Here is a 23,219-nt window from a genome sequence, read left to right on the forward strand (position 1 = left end):
AGTTCTCTGGTCATATGTGGGTTTTCCACCTTTTTTCTTAGTTTTTGCTTTCCATAGACAGAGTGTTCAGCCAGGGAGCTGATCCAGGGACTGATCTAGGCTTCCCTGAGACTGATCTAAGGAGCTTCAGCCTTTTATCTTTAAACTTGTTAGTGTTTTTCTAGGCAAGGAGTATGGCTCCTTAATTCTGGATAATCTCTTGGGGTTTTGATTGACGGTTGTACCTAAGAAGGTACAAGAATACAGGCTTTTGTAATTCTGTGAGCTACACAGTTCTTGCAGTTTCTAATACAGTATTGTAGCAAGTCACATGCTTTCTTATAAAATCTAGAAAAGTTACATCTGGTCGCTTGACAGTAGGTTTTCTCATTAATGCACAATGTGGAAGTGAAAAATTAACCTCTTAGCAGGAATTAAATGGTGTTTAGTTGTTTCTGTTTTGTTGTTTCCATTTGTAACACAAACTGAAATATGGCAATTGTGTCAGCTTGTTAACAATCCTTCGTTTGAATTTGATCACCTAATCTGGCAGAATGTAGTTAATGATCAATCTTAATATCTGGTGAGGTTTGTGCATGTTAATGACGGTATTTATCTAACACAGCTGTCCACTCTTATGTGTAGGTAAGGTTTTCTCTAATTTTACTAGTGATTTTACAGATCAACTTAGTGTTACCGTATGCAAGTCAGGGTACCATCCTTTTGCTAAAAATTGCTCCTTTTTAGTAGGCAGGTTTTGTGCATCTTTCTGCTCACATCCACAAATCTGAAAGTAGTTTGCAGACCTTGCAAAAGATGTTGCAGAATTTCACCACTTTCAGACACAAAAGTGCCTCATTTGAGAGGGAAGGAATTTCCAACTGATGAGCCATCTCCACGTAGTCTTAAAAAACACCCCAAGCTATATGTCTCCCAAGTTAAATAGAATTTTTAAGGAGCTTACAAAAACTTTTTCATTTTTAATAAAGTTTGAAAACATTAGTCAGCAAAGATGTATGAATTCTTATGCAACAAAGCTTGTCAAATAACTTGCACTGCAGGAATCTTTTGAATTCAATGGGAAAATGCCTTCCATTTTTGATGTGGTTTTGGTGTGCTCTAATTTGCTGTCATTCTTGACAGCACTGAATGATGCGTTTTACCTGTGTTGACCTCAAGAATGAAAAGCCATTAGGTGGGGAGGCTTTATTTTGATACAGTTGTTTGCAAAGGCATTATGTTTCTGCTGAAAGGAGAGAACCTGAGCAATAGTGGAATGAAAACATTGAAGTGTTTCTGACATGATTTTGATTCATCTCTTCATCTATTGCTGTTGCAAGATACATGCTCTACAGTGTTTTCAATTCTAAAGCCAGATTTTCCAAATGAATCAAGTTACACACTTGAAGACAAGGCTTTATCTGTTTATTTTTTATTTTAATCCTCCCCTCTGAGCTGCATCACCATTTCTGCTGATACAAGATGTTTATTTTTATTACTGTGTAATGGAGAACAATCGTACTAGAACTGAGGAACTGAATGACAGTATTGTTTTTAAGATGCAAGAAATTATTGTTCCACTCAGTGCTAATAAGCCCCCCTACTAGATTTCTTGTACAAATTTTGTCTGAATTTGTGAAGACCTAGTGAAACTGGAGAAACTTTCTTGGGGGAAGAAATGAGAATCATCATTGATTTAGAAAACTTTACCAGTAAGAATAGATTAAAGGATTTGGTACTGTTTATTCTGGAGTAAAGGACTCAGAAAAAGTATGTGGCATTTGTTAATAGAAATGAGAGGAAGAGAATGAAGTGTTCTTCTTTACTATTATGGTTAGCAAAGTTTACTTTTAACACCCTGTATAATGTGAGATGGCTGAAAGTCAATAGTTAAATTGCAGGGCACAAGAAGATCTTAGTTGACAAGTTGATCTGTTTTGCCTCCCCACTATATGTATGAACATTATTGACGTCTTGAGGTGCTTGATGGGAGAGATTGAGAGTCAAAAAGATGCTGATGGTCATCTCTGCTTGAACATTTTCAGTTTCATTTTCCTCTCTGTGCCCTGACACTACTGGGTTCTATCATTAATCCTTACAATTTTGAACTATCAGTGCAATCAAGGTTTTATGTCCCCTCCTTCCCAAACCATCTTCCTTCCAATCTCCTTTCTATTCTTTACTTCCCAAAGCTGCTTGACTGCTCTTCTCTTCCCTCATCAATCTAACTTTTCAGCCTTCTGTTAGTTCCCTGCTGTGATGTCTTCTGTGGTGTTTTTATTTTTATTAAAAAAAAAAAAAAAAAGGTAAATTGAAATCAGGTATTTCTCCTGTAAATTCTTCAAGCCAGGTGGTTTCAGCTGAAGGGGACCACGAGGTCATTTGCTGTCTTCTGCTGTGTATTCCAGCTAATTTCACTCAGTTACTTTACCGAGTCCAGAAGCCTTTTCTTTGAACTAACACATTTCATAGAGTATCTAGGCTTGATTTTTATATTAAAAGTGTAAGTAAGTAAAAAGGAAAAGCCAAACTTTCCAGGCTAATATGTTCCAGTAATTAATCATCCTCACTGAGGAAAAAGCATGTGTTTACAAAAGCTCGAGTAGTCTGGCTTCACCTTAGGGCTACAAATTCTTCTCATGACAGTGCTACATTGAAGAATTGTTTATCCCTCTTGGCTTTCTCCTAGAAATAATATTTCTGCTCTGCACTCAAAGTATCTTTTGGTTTTCTTTTGACTGAGCTTTTGAAGTCCGGGTGTTTTTTTTGTTATAAAAAAAAAAAAAAAAAGGTAAATTGAAATCAGGTATTTCTCCTGTAAATTCTTCAAGCCAGGTGGTTTCAGCTGAAGGGGACCACGAGGTCATTTGCTGTCTTCTGCTGTGTATTCCAGCTAATTTCACTCAGTTACTTTACCGAGTCCAGAAGCCTTTTCTTTGAACTAACACATTTCATAGAGTATCTAGGCTTGATTTTTATATTAAAAGTGTAAGTAAGTAAAAAGGAAAAGCCAAACTTTCCAGGCTAATATGTTCCAGTAATTAATCATCCTCACTGAGGAAAAAGCATGTGTTTACAAAAGCTCGAGTAGTCTGGCTTCACCTTAGGGCTACAAATTCTTCTCATGACAGTGCTACATTGAAGAATTGTTTATCCCTCTTGGCTTTCTCCTAGAAATAATATTTCTGCTCTGCACTCAAAGTATCTTTTGGTTTTCTTTTGACTGAGCTTTTGAAGTCCAGTCAGAATCCAAACTTGTGTCTCTGCACGTGGTGCTGCTTTGTTATGTAAATGTATTTGCCAGCTAGAGCTGATGAATTTCTTACCACAGCATTATTTTACACAACGTAGGCATCTGTATGTACTTCATTCCTAATATGAAATACTTTTCCAATAAGGCAATAATTATTTTTGTGTCCTTTTTGCTGTGTCTACCCCATTTTCTCAAGGGCCTTTTTTAACTGTAGAAAGCAGAACTGCGTGCTGAATTCCTATTCTTAGAAGAGAAGTAAAATAACCTTGAAGCTCCTGATTGCTGTTCTCCCCATTGTAAACCAAAGGATTCTCTAGCTCTAGTATTGCAGTGGAAGATTATTTATTATTGGGTTTGGGTTTTTTCTGCTTTGCATAAGAGATCCTTTTCGGAAATGCAGCTTTCCAGGACAAGGTGCCTCATTCCATACATACTATCTACTTTATTTGTTGATAAAATCTAAAAGATCTCTGTAAAACTTTGCAGTTGGACGTATTGAAATGTGGGGTTTGTTTTAGTAGACTCTGCCTACTGAGCAGCTCAGTTAGTTCAGCAAATTTTTCCCCATTCTTGTCTCTTTTTTAACTTTTTAAACCACCCATTATCATCAAGTATTACCAGAAAAGATGATGTCTTCCTAGATCACAGAAGGAATAGATTAGCATCCCACTGAGTACTAACCTTTATTAATCCCATTTAGAAATAGCACTTTCTGAACCAGAGTAAGATCTGCCAGCTGCTTTATTATTGGCACATACTACATGTGTTTGAAGAGTACATGGGATTGTTGTTTTTTAATAATAATAATATGGTGTTCAGCCCTTTCTAGTGTCAGTTTAGAAACTGGATTGTGTACTTTAGAAAGTAGTTCCTTCTCATAGTACAAGGCCATCAGTCTGATTTTATCCATAACAAAGAAGAAATTTGTGCTGAACGTTTCTGTCCTTCCTGCACCTCTAGTAATTTAAGCATCTCTTTGTAAAAAATGATGTTGTTATTTAGGTTTTGAATCTTTTCTTATTAGGAGAGAGGATGTAGGTGAGCTCCTTGGACAACAGATAAAGTTAGGTTCTTTTTGTCTGCTTACCTGACATCTTTGGTAATATTGGATTTCAGTTCTCAAAAAAAAAGTTGAGTAAATATTTCTCATTTATCACTTAAGGAGCATTGTTTTCAAAAACAGGATGTACTTAAATGATACAATTTTTTAGTGCTGCTCAAATTGCTGACTGATGGTCTGTGATGCTCTTCCTGAAGATCTGGCATGCCTTGGGCACTCAGCTGTCCTCCTCTGGTTCTTTGAAATCTCAGTTTCTTTTTCTTCTGCATGTCTTTTTGCAGTTCTTCTTTACCTCATTCCTTTTTTTTTCCTATGTTATGTATCAGTAATCTCTACCAAAAAAAAAAATTCAATTACTGTCTGTGTCTTCAGGGTTCACATGGGCCTGTGATTTGTCTTTCTAATGTCTTTGACAGCATAAGTAGGTAATTTTCTTTAAAGTATTATTAAAAGGAAAATATTTCTGTTCCATAACTGTTGTCAGTGATGGGAATTTTAAGCACAAGGATTAAACGTGCATTTAAAATGTTATGAAATGGCTCCTAGTTTAACCTCTTGTAATTAGAGGGGCAGAGATTCCCCTGTAATTCTCTTAACCTCTGGTGAACCATCTGAATGCATAGGTGGGCAATTAGAAATTGAAGTATAGTTTCAAAGTGCAAATTGTGAATCCAGAAGGTATTTTAAGTAACACAGAGCAAATTAACTTAAAAATGTATTTTTATATGCTTTTCTGTTGGGCATTGATGATGCCCTTTACATGTGTGATACATTCAGGAAAGTGTTGTTATTCCTTTCTCTGTCACTATCCACGAGTTCGGGCAAGAAAAAAAGACCATATAAACCTGTTCTATATAATATGCCTGACTCAGAAAATAAATTTACTTTTTCTGCTCAACATGCATCTCCTGCAGTACTCAAAATGTTTTTAGGATACTGTGGGATTCAGTTTCCTGTGTTTGGAACTCAAGCTCAATTATGCAAAATGGAAATTGAAATAGCGACAAGTTGCAAACTTGTTAACTGGTTTCACCTAAATTTCCTTGAAGTTTATTGTCAGTATCAGCACAGAGCTTCTCAGCATCAACCTCTTTGAAATCTGAGTCTAATATTTTCCATTTGTTTCAGCTTGTTATCAGTTCTTAGAAGCCAGCTATTCTGAAACACTAGAAAATGCATTTCAGTATTGTTATTCATCTGTAAAAAATTAAGTGAAGGTACGTTAATGGACAGAATATGCAGACCAGACGCTACTCCAAAGCAGTATCTTCCAAAGGAGGTTATAAGGGGGTTGTGTCCCAAGAGGCAAGTCTCTGAGTCTCCAGAACTCATGAGGGGTACAGCTGCTGCATTAATAGCACTCATCTTGATGAAGGTGGTCCCAGATTCTCCCTTGTTAGCTTCATCCTTTGTGATGAGCCATTGTGCTCTTCCTAAGGCAGGGCCTGCATTGCCTTATGCCGGCTGTCTGATCATTATGTAGACAAAGGAGAGAGCCATTGTGCTCTTCCTAAGGCAGGGCTTGCATTGCCTTATGCCGGCTGTCTGATCATTGCTGGGATGGAGAGGAGGAGTGTGGGATTTTCTACCTACAATGCTGTGACCAGGAAAATACTTCTTTTAAGTATTTGACTTCTCACGTGTCATTTGAACTTAACTGGCACCAGTGATGAGACTGAACTTTCCAAGGTCAGCCGTGTTCCTGTCCATTACTCTGGATTGTGCTCTTCTTACCTGTTATGCAGGAAGTGGCTTCACAGGTCAACAACATTGACATTAGCCCTACCTAGGAAAGAAATCTCTCTGAAGTTAGGCAGCTGCTCTTCCTGATGTTATAGAGTTTTATGACATTTCTTTGTGATTGCAGGTAAAGAATGAATAGCATATTCTTATTATTCTCAGATGGCAAAGCTTTCTGGCTTAAGGTACTGTCCATTGTTCAGCTTCTATCTAGTATGGTGCTTTAAGAAGCCTTCCCTAATGACTGCCTGTAGTATCCACCGTGTTGCCCAGTTTTGACAGGTTGATGTAATTTGGAGAATTATGAAGGCCATAACTTCCTGAGACAATCATCATGCTTATGAACCTTGCAGATTCAAACTGCAGATCAGTCAGTTGCCTCTTGCTGGAACACTTTAAAGGTCAAACCATAACATAAATCTTTGGCACTGATCCTTGATTTACAACACCTCCAAGGTCTCGCTGTGAAGCCTCAACTTCTTCAGGGACCTGAAATGCCAAGCATATTAAAGTATGTTGCAAAAGAGCATTGATTCAGGGGAGGAACTTAATTTATGGTTAAAGCTACCATTTGCATTATGGATGGGTAGTTTTATCTCACGTTAGCACACATGGAAAGTTACTTTTTGGAAAATATAGAGGCTTTGTGTTTATGATGAAGGCTCTGCACTTCTGAGTTACGATTAGCATAAGGTAATTGCATCCTTTGTGCATTGAACCTGTGTGTTGTCAGCCATGATGTTATTTTTGCACAGAGAATGATAAACTTGGTAATAGATCTTTCCTCTCTACTTAATTTGATGGTTATGAAATGTACTGCATTTTGGCACTGACTATGTAACAGCATAACTGAAATTATATTTTGTTCAGGATGGAGTATGCAGGAGCATGGGTAGAATGAATGCCTCCATTGATCTTTTCCTCCTGCTTTCTCCTAAATGAGCCAGAGAGATTCAAAGAATTGTTGTTTTCAGAGACTGGGATTGAATTTGTAACTGTGATGAGCACTGTTTGAAGAACAAACACAGGAAGAACGGCCTTTTTTAAGAATGTCATGTATATCTATCTACTCAGCTGTATTTATCTATCTATATCACTTTGATCTTGTCCCAGCATCGTGAACAAATTAAGCTGCTTCATGTAATCAGGCAGTTCCAACAATAACAGTCTACCTCAGAGTCAGGCCTATGGTTCTCTTGAAAGATTTGTACAGTTTTTTTCCAATCCACGTGGTAAATTTTCAATTTTTATATTCACTAAGATTACAATGCATAGTCAGTTCATCATAGTTATTGTGACTGGAACCCGTCACTATACCTTTTATTATATTTGGTGAATGTGAGGCATCAGATAACTTAATTATTGTTGTTGCTGTTCTATGCTAGCACAGGCAGCGATTGAGCTGTTGGGAAGGAGACTACGAGTTCAGCTGCTATCCTCTAACCTGGCACTGACAGGTTAGAGATTCCTTTTGGATTTTGGATCTTAGCAAAAGGGCTAAGGGATAATCAAATCCACATCTAAAGGTTTTCTCTGCCAAGTAACGTAGTTTCTAGGACAGAAGTTTGAAGAGTATTTTTAAAAAACAAATGTGTTCCAGTTAATCTGTCTGCACTTAATTAGGTTGTGATCTTTTCTGCAGATTCAAGGCTTAGCATAAAGGAAACAGTTGCCAAATCAGTACGTCCACAGGGAGAAGTTACCATTCTTCTCCTTTGTGTACCACATGCAATAACTCAGTCATCGATTTTTTTCTTCAGTGGCAATTATTTACTTGTGCAGTTTGGCTCTTCTTACGTTTTCAGCAGTAATCTCCTAATTTCAACCTGCTCTGTGACTAAATGGCATTGCCATCACTTGTTTGCCATGTCATGAAATTGCTGCCAGGCTTTCTCTGTCGTGATACAGTGTGTAAGTTACGATGAAGCTCTTGTCAAGGACAACTTATGTGCTTCATGAGCTCTGTGAGTAGGAGTGAGGTTGTATGCAGGAGCATTTATTTCTATTTTGAGTACCCACTTTACTTTCCTTTAAGCAGGCTTGCCTAGGGACTGTCCTGGCCAAGTGTGATAACATGAGCAGGTTTCACGGTGCTCTAGTGCTTGTCTTTATTTTCCACAAAATGAAATTGTATAAAAAATGAACATTCTCTTGAAACACAACTGCACTTTTTCGGGGAACCCAGCTGGCACTGCCTTTTGAGGATATCAAAGGACAGCGTATATGGGCAAGCAGCCTTCATGTGTGAAGAAGTCAAGATTGTCACAGAGTTATGGGGGCAGAAAATCAAGAAAAAGGGCGGTAAAGGCATTCATCACTTTTTGTAATGCTGATCCTTGTTAGACAAATTCTGATTTCTATAAGGATCCTGGATAAGCTCCAGGTGATTACCCTGTTGTGGAACTTCAGCCAACATCAAGTGGTTGGAGAGTTCAGGAAACCTTTTTGTTGTTATCCATCCTAATTTACTGGTCTTACTATGGCTCTGCAAAAGAGCCATGTGGCAATGATCTTTAAGCCTGAGCAGGCATTTCACCAGAGAGTAAAAGGGAAGGCCTTTGAAGCATGAAAGAAACATATGTTTCTGTGGTATCTCTTGGCGCCTCTCCAGAATTTAGACAGGTGTCTGTGGAGCCTGGTGATTAGTCTTTCTACTTTCATTTATGGTTTATTACTTCCTGTATTAATTTCCCTTGGCTGCACTGTAAAGCATGTTTATCATACTGCCCTTTCAAAAGCTTATAGTCAAGTCCCACAACCCCATTCTATAAGCCCGTAAGGCTCTTACATTCTCATGATAAAAGAATCATTGCCAACAAGCATATTCTGTATATTGTTCTCATGATATTTTAGCAATTTGGGAAATCATTTGTACAGGTAATCAGACATGACAGCTTGTAAATGGATTGACAGCTGTTTGAAACAACTGATTCTAAGGAAGCCTGAATTAGATCAGATGTGTTAGGGTGGGTAAGGATCAAAGACAGACCATGAGTATATGCAAGACTAAGGGGTAAGGACATTTCTAATGAAGGATGTATCACACCAGTTTTGCTGGTTCATCAGTTCAAACGGCTTGCTGAACTCTTGAATGGGTTTGTTACTGTGAAGATCTGGTAGAATTCTCTGGTGAATTCTTCTTCAGTGTATGGACAGCTTGTAAACTGAATACTGCACAATTTAGGCTAATTGAATTGGTTGATGTTGCTTTTTCTGCAGTGGCAGGTAGTTTCTGTAATTAACCTAAACATGGAAATGAAGAAGATTCCTTGGAATATAGCTTTTAATGTAGTTAATACAAAAAAGGATGGTGGTGGAAGAGCAAAATCCCACAGTTACCATGACTTCTTTCAGGCTGAATACAGTCCAGAAAAGCAGAGACTTTAGTATTAGCTTTACCTACAAACATTTTTCAAGGAACACTCATCACTTTATTAAGGAAGTACACTGTCTGCAGAGCCTTCTGCATAATAAAAATCCAAGAGCCATCTAAAGCAAACAAGTCACAAGGAAGTTTTTTATTTCCTTTTTTTTTTTTGATGAAGATTTTTCTGACACAGAAAGTTTGCTTGTTCAAATTAAGGTGAAAAATTACCAAAGAGCTCACTCTTAGTTTCTTTCAGAGGCATGTTCCAGGTTTTTAATATTTTGTTGTTGTTGTTAACTTCACTATTCTTATGTTCATTAATTCTGTGTGGGTTTTTTTTTCTCTTTTCTCTTTTTTTCTCTGAGTCTTTCCAAACAAGGAGACCTTTGTGAAATAATAACTAGCAAGCTCTTATTTCCCATCTGTCTTGTATATACCTTCATTGGACCACAGGCCTGATTTCAGGGTAGTTTATTGTTGTTTGAGCCACCTGGTTACGAAGAAAATTAATTTGTTCTTAAATTAAATGAGGAGTAGGAGTTAGACTTAACAAGCAGAATATGTCAGACTATGTATGTAGATGACCTCTAATAAATTTTGTAGTATCCCTGTAATGATACTCTGAGGAACAACTGGAAATGCCTTGGATGGTGGTAAGGGGCATCTTTGTGCCTTTGCACACACATCTTTCCACAGTAGCTCTGTCTCAGTCCCTGCTCCATCTCCCTTTCCTGAACCCTCCACTTTTAAACTTTCCATCTCCTTCTAAAAATGGGTCTGTTTCCAAACAAAATATGTCCTGGCTAGACTACAGTTATCTACAACTGAGGCTGTTAGAAAACAATCAAAAATTAGACAAACCTGTAACACAAAACTTCTTTTCTTTGTATTTTTCTCCTAATTGTACTATTAAATGCAACTCCCCTCTACCAACAAATCTGGTTTATGTAGAAGTGCAGTGATGATGGTTTGTTGCAAACACCAAGTTCCTTTTTGCCAGAACAAAAATTCTTGGGCTTCTCGGGAACTCCTGTGCTTGAAAATATTTACAGTCTCTGGAGCAGCAGTCAGTTTGTTTGAGAGCTGCTTTTACCATCTGATCTCTTGCGGTGTCTTCATTTATCTGAAAAACTCTAAGAACGAGGAATGCCTAGTTGATGGAGGACACCTTCCCAACCATGCAGGCTAAACCATCTTCCTCCATGCTAATAGTTAGAGTAAATTGGAGCACATATTTTTTTGTGTTCCAGTAAGCTGAACAGTCTGTAATGATGACTTCCACTGGATAAATAGTTTTAGTATAGAACCACATAGTGCAGAAAAGTATATTATTGTGAGGCTTTAAGGACATTTTTTATCTTGAGTTAATGGCTTCTAGAAAGACTATAAAGATATAGTGTAAATGACAGATTTTAACAGAAGAATACAATACTTGATTTAGGTGGAGGATGACAGAGTCTGGGCAGAGATTACTAATTTATGATAAAAACAGGTCAAAGCAAAACAACTATGGCAAAGAACATGAGTAAAAACACTGGAGTCACAAATGAAGTAACACTCTATCCTGATTGAGAATACGGCAGCATATCAGATTGTGGTTGTTTTTTTTTACAAAATGTGTGTAGTTTTTGTTATATTGATAATACACTGCAACCCCCCAGTCCTGGAGGGGGAGTGGGGAAGGGTGGGCAAGCGAATGCAAAAATGGGATGTGGCTTTTGGTCTGCTGCGCAGGCTCGCCTCGTGTTTCACTGCAGGCACTGGCTCATCATTCTCATATTACAGATCTCCTAGTCAACTTCCAGGTCTCTTGGAATTTGGGTGGATGAAAAGATGAAATCCTCATAACTGGGTTAGATTTAAAAGCAGAGGGCCAAGGTCATTCAACCTGTGCACACCAACCTTCCACCACAAGCTGCAATAATGAAAGTAGTTCCAGTGAAATATGAACAACACTGCCTGTTCCTTTAACCCCCCTGTCCAACCACACCAAACAGGAAAAAAAATAATCTTGAGCATAAGCAGTTGTATGTAGATTCATTAAGGGTTCCAAATTTCTAGATGATAACTGAAATCAGGCATGAATTATAAAAAAACATGAATTATGATTTAAAGGACGTGTAAAAGTCTTGACTATGGTGCAGTACCACTGTTTTAAATTTGTGCACTCAAAGAGATCACGTGTGCTTTTTTGTCAGCTAATTTTTGCTCCTTTGATAATTACTGCTCTTTTTTAACACTTGCAATCTTTTCCTATTTTTGACTTGCATGCGCTTAAAGAAAAAGTGTGATAATATACAGCAGCCACTTTTGACATGTATTCTGCACTTTGCATTTAGATATTTTTTTAAGGGGTTTTATAAATTGCTCACTGTTTGTTTTTATTTGTTTATTCTTCAAAGTTAAGTCTAAGGTCTTCTGAAAAGCTGGCATGTCCTTGCCATAGAATTTATGTTATAATCAGACTTAAGGTATTTGGGTGAACAGAGCTTTAGAAAGCCATTTCAACAATAATTTGATGTTTCTCTAGATTTTCCTTTACCTCGGGTAAAAGTAGCTGCTTAGAGTAGGCCAAGGAAGATGACTTTTTCCTGAAAAAAGTGGGTTTTTTTCTACGTTGATAGCTTATGCTGTTATTTCAGCTCTTGAGACATTCAGGAGAGGAAAATCTACTAATTAGGTCAAAAGTAAAGACAAAGACCTAGTCCTCTTTTACATCTTCTAATTTTGTAATTTGTGCTTACAGTATTAATTTTATAGAAAAAATCTATAGAATTTAAAAAATAAATTATTTTTAGGAACAGTAACTCCATTTCTGAATTTTCAGTCTGAAGTTATTGCTGACTGTTTGTTTATTTAAAGTTTGTTGGAAAATACTTTTGTGAGAACAAAGTTTTCTTGAGTCCAGTAGTATGTCTGCCTGCTGCTTGTCTGAGTTAGACCTTCTGTGCATGCCAGACAAGGAAGGAAGATAAAAGAAGATTAGGGATTAATGGCAGCTGTTTTAGTTGGCCTGCTCGGAACAGCCACTTGTTCCTTCTGAGCCAGAATGTTTGCTCATTAGAAATACCAGACTGAGAATATTCAGTCATTAAAATACAGCCTGATGTTGTGGTACACACCGAACAGCAACAAAAAAAAAATTACCAAACCCCTTTCTAAATGCATCTATGTAAATGCAGGGGGAAATGAGATATCTGGGTCTGGGGCAGGGGAGACTGTTGTTTTGCTTTGTTATGGAGGTTTCTTTTCTTCTTTTAGTTTCTTAGAGCATGACTTCTCTGAAAAAATAACTGCTTGAGCCATAGTACAAGATTAATTTTGTTCAAAATAAAGAAAGAAGAAAAGCTGCCTAGTTCTCAACCAATTCTACATTTTCTGACCTCCTATCTGTCCCTTGCCCAAGAATTTTTAAAGATTTTTGTGTGGTAGAGGGATGAGTACCCATTTGTGACTTAGCTAGAAAATTAAGAGATAGCAAATTTATGAATTAATTTAGATTTTCTCTTCCCTCTCATCTCCCTTTTTAAGTTTTCCAGCACTTGGAACTACTTCTCTTTCATGTATCTGTAAGTTTACTTTCTTTTTATGAGCTGGTGGGTTTTGTTCTTTCTTCCTTCTGTGCTTCTCCAATTTTTCATTCCTTTTATTTTCTTCACTGTTTATTCCCTTGAACTGCTTTCTATCTTTCTGGTCCCTTTCAGTAAATTTTAGCTATCCAGAAAATCAAAGCCAACTGCAAATATGCTTTTATCCACAGAGCAGCTGTTGTAAAGAAACATAACTTCCCTTGAAGGAATTGATAGAAACACTGCCAACCACCTAAGCTGAACCAAAGTCTGAGGTGGTGGTCGGATGGACTTTTCACCAGAGCGAAAAAGAAAGAAAGTGTCCTGAAATTGGGTTATTAATGTACTATTCTTTACTAATTTACAACTGCTGAATATATACTTGTGCTGTCTGTGAGGTTTATAGCATGCAGGACCCATGTGCCAAGCACATGGCCAACTTTTTCCTCCTTGTATTAATCTAGCCTTTTTCCCCAAGATCTAAGAGCACTTGGCATGACATCAACCCTTGCTTAGGGGTAATAAGACCAAGAAAACATAAACCAGGATAGTATTTTTAAGGAAGACACTAAATATGGAGGGCTGTCTTTCATGAAACTCATGAGATTTTTATGACATTTTCTTTCATAAGAAAAACCTTTCTGCCTTTGTTAGATTTATGAAGTTGATGGTATGAGACCTCCCTTGAAGGCTTCCCTCTTTGGCCAGGAAAAGGCTGATGGACTTTATGCTGAAAGGCTTACAGCCTTATTAGTTATAATATCTTGTTGGAGTACCTCTGTGTATCGTAACTGTAGAACTGGCAACCATCTGATTTCATACTGGCCTGTTTTTAAGATATGGTTTGTTTCTGTGTTCTCTGTTTCTCTGAAAAATGCAGATGTAAAATACTTTATATGAATACTTAATTTTTCCAGCAATTGTCCCTACATGTATATTCTTCCTAAAAATTGCAAAATGGGAAGCTGCAAGATTTTACAGCTTTTGACCCATATGCAAGTAATCTGATGAATTTGTGGTTTAGTTAGAAAATAGAGATATTTAAGCATATATTTGGAACACACTTTACAGAATAAAGGTCTCCTGCATGTTATTTTTAAAGTAGAAATACTGAATCCTCAGGTGGGTTCCTTATACTACATTTTATTATCTGTTAAAAAACTACAGGAAATATATTAACTTTAAAATGTAACCATCTCCTGCTGTAGTCTTTTCCCAGTTCTGAGGTGAGGAATGGGTGAAGAAGTTGTGAGGAGGTAGATAAGTGTTGAACCTCGTATTAGTATTGGGCATAGTACAAGTTCCTCTGCTATCCTTATTTTCACTGAACTTGAGCAGGCCAAGGTTGGGAACCTGCTGTTGGAAGTGCACTTATCAAATGAGATGTCTGTTTGAAAAGGACACAAAATTGTCTAGAAGTGTGAGTGGGTGTTTTGCTATTCGCATATTAAAAGATGGGGCCAAAGGGTGTTCCAGACATTTGTCTTCTAGGATGCTAAGTTCTGTGATATTCCGAGTAAGAGAAAACTAGATCAGTTTATTTTGAGTCTATTTTAACCCTACAGAGTGTTTGGGGTCCGCTTTTGGGATCATTTTGTTTCATGCAGGAGTTCACAAAAAGCCAGGTATTGAGTTCAGTTGGATGTGACATACGTACCACTGAAAAGTGATGTATATCTTTAGCTCTCTTGCTCTCTGATCTTTCCTAGTGATGATGAAAGGAAAAGACATTTTCTAACATTTGTGTCATCAGCTCCAGAAGTCAGTCATCAGATCCTTTGATACATACTGTGCTGAGATTGCCAATACTATAGGTGAACATATGCAATACTCTCCTGTCCCCCCCCTCCCCAGTGCTTCCCAACAGTATGGTTTTTTGCATGTACTGAACGCTAAAAATAACAGATGATGGGAAGTTCTACTTCAGTTTTCCAGCAGCATTAGGTTGTGACTAAATAGTCTGGGGATAGCCATATTGCAGTTTAACCTTCCTAAGCCCCTTCCCACTCTGGCAGTAGGAGCAGACATTTCCAAAAGAAAATATTTGTAGAATACCTGAAGAGTGATGAATATGTCTTTGCTAAACAGCCATATATAACAGTGCATTTACGTACACATATAAGTGTGTTTTGTATGTATAGAGGAGGAGTCTGTATGTGTTTTCTATATATGTAAGGGGGGGTTTAAGTGCAAATGGATGACTACCTGTGACTGGAAACAAGTGTGCAGGTGAATCCATCACATCTGGGTTGTGGCTCTATATAGATCTATATAGCAGTTCCTCAGTAATTTCACACTTGAGAACTAGCTTTTGACTGCAGTTGTTGACTAGTAGGAAATTGACTGTTTTATCACAAATTTATTATTGAATTAAAGTTTTTTCATGTTGTGAGCCTTTTGATTGGTTTTGGTTTTAATCTACCCTTAAATCGGAGTTTCTCTTTTTTTCCAGTCCTTCCTTTCAAAGCTGATAAGTCTTTGTTAATTTGGAGCACACTCTACTCAGTCTTATTTGTAAAAAATAGGGGGAGGGGAGGGCAAAACAAAACCACGGAAATCTGTCAAGAGATGAAACAAACAGCCACCAGGAAAGATGTCTTGCAGAAATATAATGATCATGCTGAAAAGGCATTTTTTTCAGGAGAAATAATGTCATTCATTGGGAAGTTTCTAGGACAAAAAGAAGCCTTTATATTTTCTATAAGGGCAGTAGTCACCAAGAAGTACGTATGAACTATACTTTCAGAGGTCTTTTTCCAGCCTACATGCAGCAATACAGTGTCTGCCAAAGCAGCAGCCAAACAGCTAAATAGTTGTTGAAAATACTCCAGTTGGTAAATAGTTTTAGGCAAATAGAATTATGTGGTGATTTTGATTAGATGTTAATTGCGCAGTAGTAGAGAATTAGATCCTTTATTCCAAAAGTTTCATGCTGATTTTATCCAATGTTGAATTAGTCAGTTGATCTGATGTTGTCACCCTTCTGTAACAGAAGTACATCATTATAGAGCAAAAAGTGATTTTTATTTTAAAAGAAAAATTTTAACCAACATAATTTTTAAGAAAAAAACCTCCAAATGCTAGCAGGATACAATTTTCTATTTTATTAAATTGTCTGTTTCAATAAGTAATTCTTAAATACCCGAACTACTCTTTTTTTTTTTTTTTCAAATTTCTGTTCATTGTGTGGAAAACTATCAGACAAGTGTAAGGCAGAGTCTTATTAGTTCTTGATATGAACAACCTTTTGTCTATACCTTGTCAATTATCTATAAGCAATTAAAAGTTTCTGAAATTAGATGTTATAATCTTGATTACAAAGTGTACTGAATGCATCATAAGGCCTAATTTTGCTACAAAAACTAATTAATGAGCTGGAAGCTTATGGCTTCAAGACCAGTTGTTATTTGATAATCTGTTGTGTGGAAACATGGGATTTGCCAGATGACAAGAATTTTACAGGATACTTCTAAAGAGTTAATTTTTCAAAATAGAAGAAAACTACAACCTAAATTTTGTTGGCTTTGTATATTTTAAATAGCATTTGATTTTTTTTCAGTTCTCCTTTGTGTAATACAAGATAGCCACTGTTATTAGTGATTTGTTTTCCTGAAAGTAAAGAGCAGAAGCTTAATTGCTGTTTGCAAATATTTTTGCACAAACAATCAATATATAATTAATGACACGGTATCTTCCTTTTGTGATACTATGTGTTGCCTCCCTTTACTAGGAGATGCTGAATTCAGCTTGTGCTTGTGTTTGGTGTTGATAGGCACATACTAGCATTGTTAGAAAGAGTCAGTAGTGTGAGACTACAATGTGTCCCACCTAAAGCCTCCCAAAGAGTTATTTTCGCTTGTGCTCGTGTTTGGTGTTGATAGGCACATACTAGCATTGTTAGAAAGAGTCAGTAGTGTGAGACTACAATGTGTCCCACCTAAAGCCTCCCAAAGAGTTATTTTCACAGCTTAATCCCACTCCTGACAGAAATAATCTTTGCAGAAGTAATCTTTGAGAGTTAATAGGTAGCTTAATTAGGGAGCTGGTGTGCTATGACACAGGCTGTGACCCCTGAGCTAGCCTCAAGCCTCTTGGAAGACATGTGCTGGTCAACTCTGGAAGGTCTGGGAGAGTGGACCATTGTGATTTGTGTGATGCATCTCCGTCCCTCATATCTGCAGGTGAAAAGCAGGCTGGCTTTGTCCTGAGCTGACATAAATATACTTAAGCAATGATCTCATGGAATTCTAGTTTTGTTTTGCAAACTGTAAGTAGTATTCAGTATTCTTTTTCTGTGGCACAGGGGGGAACATGTTAAAGAGCCAGCCGTTTCGACTGAACTGGGCTTGGATTTCACTGGAGAAGGAGAACTATGTTGTAGATGAGAACTCCAAATTTCTGGAGGTGACCATCAGACGCAGAGGATATTTGCGAGAAACTTCTTTTATCAGTAAGTAAATCTTCAATGTTTGAAGCTTCTTGCACCAAGGAAAGGCAGCTGTTAGGGAGCTGTTCCATAATAAACGCCAAATAACGAAAATAACAATGGTATAGATTTTTATTGCTGAGGCCATGTGCTTCATTTTCCACTCCTGTCACCCAGAAATATGAATATGTATATTAGTAGGTGTAAGAACAAATCAGTAACATGAATTTCTGCTGTTTGCCCAGTGTCTTTCTCCTGAAGTCGCTTGCCAGACAACAAAAGAGAAATTGGGATTCTCTGCATTGTTTATTTTGGCAGGAGGATACATTTCATAACACATTAACTTTAGCTATAAGTAATCAAATAAGTTCCTGAAGTAGCTGGTCTTTGCTTCTATTCTATTTGGCAGGAGGATACATTTCGTAACACATTAACTTTAGCTATAAGTAATTAAATAAGTTCCTGAAGTAGCTGGTCTTTGCTTGCAGAACCCACTTGTGGAGAAGTTAGTTACAACTTCTCACTTTACAAGGGCAGTGTCATGATGGCCTTTGAGTGACGAGAAAATCTGAAAGCTACTTGAAATCCTCAAAGGATCTTCTGCTAGCAGAGGTGGCACTTGCAGAACCAAGTTGTGAAGAAGTTAGTTACAACTTCTCACTTTACAAGGGCAGTGTCATGATGGCCTTTGAGCAATGAGAAAATCTAAAAGCTACTTGAAATCCTCAAAGAGTCTTCTGCTAGCAGAGGTGGCAGGTGTGGAGCACACTGAAGTTACCAGTGTGCTATCATGGGGTAGCAGAATACCCAGCTGTGACCACCTTTGCAAAATAAATGGGAATTACAGAAATCTTTGCATCAATGGAGCGGCTCAAGGAGCACTGACCAAAAAGGTCTTTTTCTCCCTGATTTAATAACAAAAAGAAAAACGGTTCCAAGTTTTAGGGTTTTTATAATTTAAACCCATTTATGACAATATTTGCTTTGCGCAACACAAATATATTGGGCTATTATCTGAGTATTAATAAAATCAGCCATTTAAAACCTAGGCAGTTATGGAATAGAAAAACTGAGAATTTAGAAATAATTTAGGAATGATTTCACATTCACATGTGAATGCTCCACAACATTCAGAAGTTCTTTGCTAAACATCATGTTTCTTGGAGAATCAGTAGGACAATGACTTGAGAAGGATTAATCATTCTCAACTGGGGAGGTAAAATGACTCTAAATCGCTGGTATTGAACCTTAATAAAAAGATGCTCATATATTTGAACTAATGCTGGATTGAAACCCAAAGGCAGTAATGAATTTAAAAACCCCTTGGTGAGTTACGGATCTTCATTTCATTACATCCACAGCTGGATTCTGCTAGTATGTGTGCACCTTTGATTAAAACAAACGAGAAACCTAGCTATAAAAATATCCAGGCTTAAAAATGTGTAACAACTCTCTGCATTTAAAGAAAAATCTTTTCTTGATTGCCTTCCTATGATGTATTTTTATGTATGGTACAGTCTCACTTTAAAAAAAATTGGAAAAAAAAAAAATTTAGTGTGCTGCATTAAATAGCAAAAGTTGAATGAATCCGTACATCAGTTGTAGCATCCTGCATGTGAGTTAGCTATAAAAATATCCAGGCTTAAAAATGTGTAACAACTCTCTGCATTTAAAGAAAAATCTTTTCTTGATTGCCTTCCTATGATGTATTTTTATGTATGGTACAGTCTCACTTTAAAAAAAATTGGAAAAAAAAAAAATTTAGTGTGCTGCATTAAATAGCAAAAGTTGAATGAATCCGTACATCAGTTGTAGCATCCTGCATGTGAGTTTCCAATAAAGTGTCTTCACGTTTCTGTATATTGGTTTTACTCTTTCAAAACAGTCGTGGTTTGTTTTATGAACTTGTGCCACAGCAAAAGCCATCTGATCTGAATATGAAACAAAACCTACTTGAGTTAAATCCTCATCTGCTGCTTAACTTTGAACTAATGGTTTGTCATCGTTATATTAACTTGTGCTGCAGCAAAAGCCGTCTGATCTGAATAGCAAACAAAACCTACTTTGAGTCAAATCCTCATCTGCTGCTTAACTTTGAACTAAATGCATTCATCTCTAGCCCTAGAATCTCTATGCAACTACACTCTGTGGTTTTTGTTAAGATGAGAGTGTGCAGCCTTTTAAACCTGTACAATTAAAAGTTTCAGCTTGGATAATACCCCTGCAGAGAGGATGGATACGTGACTCAGTATTGCAGTTTAGAATTACATGAGGAAGGAAAAACGGGGGTGGGAGAGAAGGAGCAAATTTGCATAGTGTGGTGGACCCAATAAACTCTGAGAACATCGTTCTATCACACTGAGCAGCAATTCCACATCAAATGTCCAGTTATTTACTCACCTAACTAGGAGAGCATCTGCAAAAGCAACACTTGGACAAACGGCAAATGCCATTAGGACAGGTTTAATGCACAGGTAAAAGTGATAAAAGAACTTCATAGATCTTAAATGTGTGTAAGTACAGCACAGATACAGAGCAGTAACAGACACTGTAAGCACAAAGTATTAAACATACAATGATTAATTTCTCTTTGAAAGAGATGAGCAATCGGGTTATTTTTTGGTTTAGTTTTTTTTGTGGGTGACAATTATACCTTCAATGAAGCCTTCAACACCGTAATTGACATAAAATTCTTAACAGGCTGATATATCTTTTCTGGAGGCATAATTGGAAAACTTGTTCCATAGTTTTTTATGTAGATGGGAAAATTGGCCCTGTTGAACAATTTGTCATATTTGAAAAATAACCTCATGCCTCAGTGACTTTGTTGATGCTTGTATAGGTTTTAAGTGCCCAGCAGGTGAAGTCAATGGAATTTGTCATGCAAATAAAATTCTATATGCACACAAATGTTGACAGGACCCTACCCTAATTACCTATTTTTATTATGAGCTACAAAGCAATGTTAGAGAAAGTGCGATATAACTATCCTTATTTTTTTCTGAAGCTCAGTGATTGCCAAATTAGCCTTTTAAAGCTATTTTTTGGTGGTGGTTGTGTTAATTATTTTAAAATACTAAAATGTATGGAGAATAATTCATCTGAATTTTTATGCAGGTATTGAAACCAAAGATGGTACAGCAGTAAAAGATAAAGACTTCAAGGGTAAACCTCAGAAACAGGTCCAGTTCAATCCAGGACAGGTTTCGGCTACCTGGAGAGTGAGGATATTTGCAGACAAGGAATACGAGGCATCTGAAACATTCCAGATTGTTCTGTCTGATCCAGTTATGGCTGCCCTTGAGATTCCAGCAATAGCAACAGTTGAAATCGTGGATCCTGGTGATGGTATGTATCACTTCTTGTTCCCTTAGAATTTGGGATTAGGTGCAGTACTCTTCACATTTGGGTTCTGTGAGTACTGCTATCACTCATCCATCTTTGCTCTGTTGTGGTTCAGCCCTGTCTTAAAGCTTCACCTAGCTCAACAAGGAATTTGTATTTCTTTTTAAATCTCTTCCCTGGCTAAATTCATCCTCGGCATGTAATGTCATACAGGTGTTCAACCATAGGCCTCTCTCCTCTCACCACGTTTTTCTTCAGTATCTACAGTGTATATTCCTCAGCTGGAATATAGAGTAGAGGAAGATATAGGTGAACTGCTGATTCCTGTTAGAAGATCTGGAGATGTCAGTCAAGAACTGATGGTCGTTTGTTCTACGCACCAAGGTATGTTATCTATCTAGGTAACAGATTATTCAGCATAATGTTCATGTTTAGGTCAATAAGAGAGCAAATGCAGTTGTTATTCAGCAGCTGCAGTAGCTGGAACAAGTGGGTTTTGCAGGCAACTTATGTATGTCTAGTTCTGTGCTCAAAGAGTGTTTTAAAGCCCAAAATGTAAGAATATGAGTGTGTGCACACGCACATATGTATGTATACATGCATCTACATTGCATATATATGTGTATATATGTGTATATGTGTAGAGAGTTACCATTTCTTCCTGCAGCTTTTCCTGCTGAGGAGGAAAGTCCTGTCCCCAAAGCAATTGTTTAGAGGGGAAAAAGGATTCTTCTAGTCTCAAGCCCAGTACCTCTCCTGTTGTTGAGGATCTGACTGATCATTGCACCTTTGTATATATCCTGAATGAGAACTGAGGTCCCCAGTGGGGGGCTGTTCCTGTCATCAGTGTTTTGGTTTTTGACTACGTAGCTGGAAGAAGGCAAGTCAGGGCTTTGGTTGATTTAGCAAGAACTAGTGTTTCAAAATTGCCAGAAAATGGGCATTGAGTATCACTTTTTGTTTAAATGTAACTGACATAGAAGGCTGCATGAAGCAATAATCTGTCTTAATAATGCTTTTTATCTCATTTGTGAATTTGTGTTATCAAAGGCAGCAATGTATGGGGTTGGTCATGAACCACAGAGAAGAGACGTGGATTTAGAAGTAAACCATTTCTAAAGTCAAATGAGATTTTGGGTCTTGGTTAGGTTAGAGGCCAGCTATATAGTTCAGATCATAGAGATTCAGAGATGTGTGAATGTAAGTTTGTGGTGGTGCGCTGACTTTCACCATGGTGATAGTCACTCAAATACTATAGTTAATACAGACAGGTAATTGATAGTAGGATTCTTTCTTCGACTTATTTGAATCTGAAGTTTTTCAAATAAATTATTGACTACAAAATAAGCCTGCTATAAACTGAAAAAGCGAGATGGCAGAGGAGAGAAAATACTAGATATTGTAAAAATATCTTTTATCTTTTATTATAAATGTGTCAGATAATTCTTAGTCAAAACTAAAATGTGCATTCAAAAAGAGATTTAATGAAGGTAACGTAATGGGCATTTATAAACTAAACCAGGCTTAAGATGCAGGTTAGCATTTATTGTAAGCAGGGAAATATTAAAGTTTTGACTGAAAAAACTAGTTTTCTTATAGAAGTCTTCTATCAGCTAGTCACAGCTTGAGATACCAGCATTCTGCATGCTTCATGGGCAGGGAAAATGGGGGATCATCCTCAATTCTGTGACTTATTTAAACTTCTGGTTCAGAAAATCTTTTTAAAGTCTTTTGTTTCTATTTTACCCTTACCTGTAAGAGTCAGCCTGAGTGGTTGGCAGGAATCTTCAGAGTGTCAGGCATTCAGAGGTCATTTGTTCCTTCCTCAGTGACTTATAAGGGCTTACAGAATTTCCCCCTCTTTTGTTGTGTATTGAGGCACAGAAAATCTTACTCAGTTCCTTAAGGCTTTTTGTCCCTGTAGGGACCTGTCTGGCCTTAATAAACGCTAGCCATTTACCCGAATGCACAATTGCTGTAATCGTTGTCAGGATCTGTGTTTTTCATAAATATGCAGCAGTAAAATAATTTTTCTCGAAGTTTTAAATGTGATAAGCATGGCAAACATGACACTGTCTCTCATTTAATCTTTCTCAGCCTGCTTAATAAGTGTCACATTACTAACCCCTGTCTGCGTTTAAGGAAGGTAATCAGTGCATGTTGGGTGTACTTATGACCTCTGAAAATCAGGCCACCTACATACTCGGAATTATGTGGGTTTGGAGACCTCTCAAGGTCCTTTCTGTTAGATCTGCTCCTCAGAGCAGGGGCAGCTGTGAGGTGGCAATGGGTCACTCAGGCTTTTGCCCGTAAAATCCCTGAGGACCCAGGGCAGGCCACTGAGGAACTCCACTTGTAACTGGCCTTCAGGTGGAATACAAACTATTCACCACCACCCTTTGATCCTGGTGATCTAGCCAGTTTTCACCCAGCTAGCAGCCCACCCAATGAGATAGTAACATCCCAATTAGCTTCAAGGA

At 37.4% G+C, this 23,219-nt stretch overlaps 1 protein-coding gene across 1 annotated transcript in view; it reads left to right on the forward strand.

The window, feature by feature from the left end:
* The window catches only part of FREM3 (FRAS1 related extracellular matrix 3), an 89,190-nt gene that overhangs the window by 11,336 nt on the left and 54,635 nt on the right, over nt 1-23,219 (forward strand). The window contains 3 exon segments of the mRNA XM_014949815.1: nt 17,272-17,418; nt 20,512-20,742; nt 20,998-21,123. Coding sequence (XP_014805301.1) covers nt 17,272-17,418; nt 20,512-20,742; nt 20,998-21,123 — 504 coding nt within the window.

This window comes from Calidris pugnax, unplaced genomic scaffold (assembly GCF_001431845.1).
Source record: "Calidris pugnax isolate Ruff unplaced genomic scaffold, ASM143184v1 scaffold42, whole genome shotgun sequence".
Lineage (NCBI taxonomy): Eukaryota > Metazoa > Chordata > Aves > Charadriiformes > Scolopacidae > Calidris > Calidris pugnax.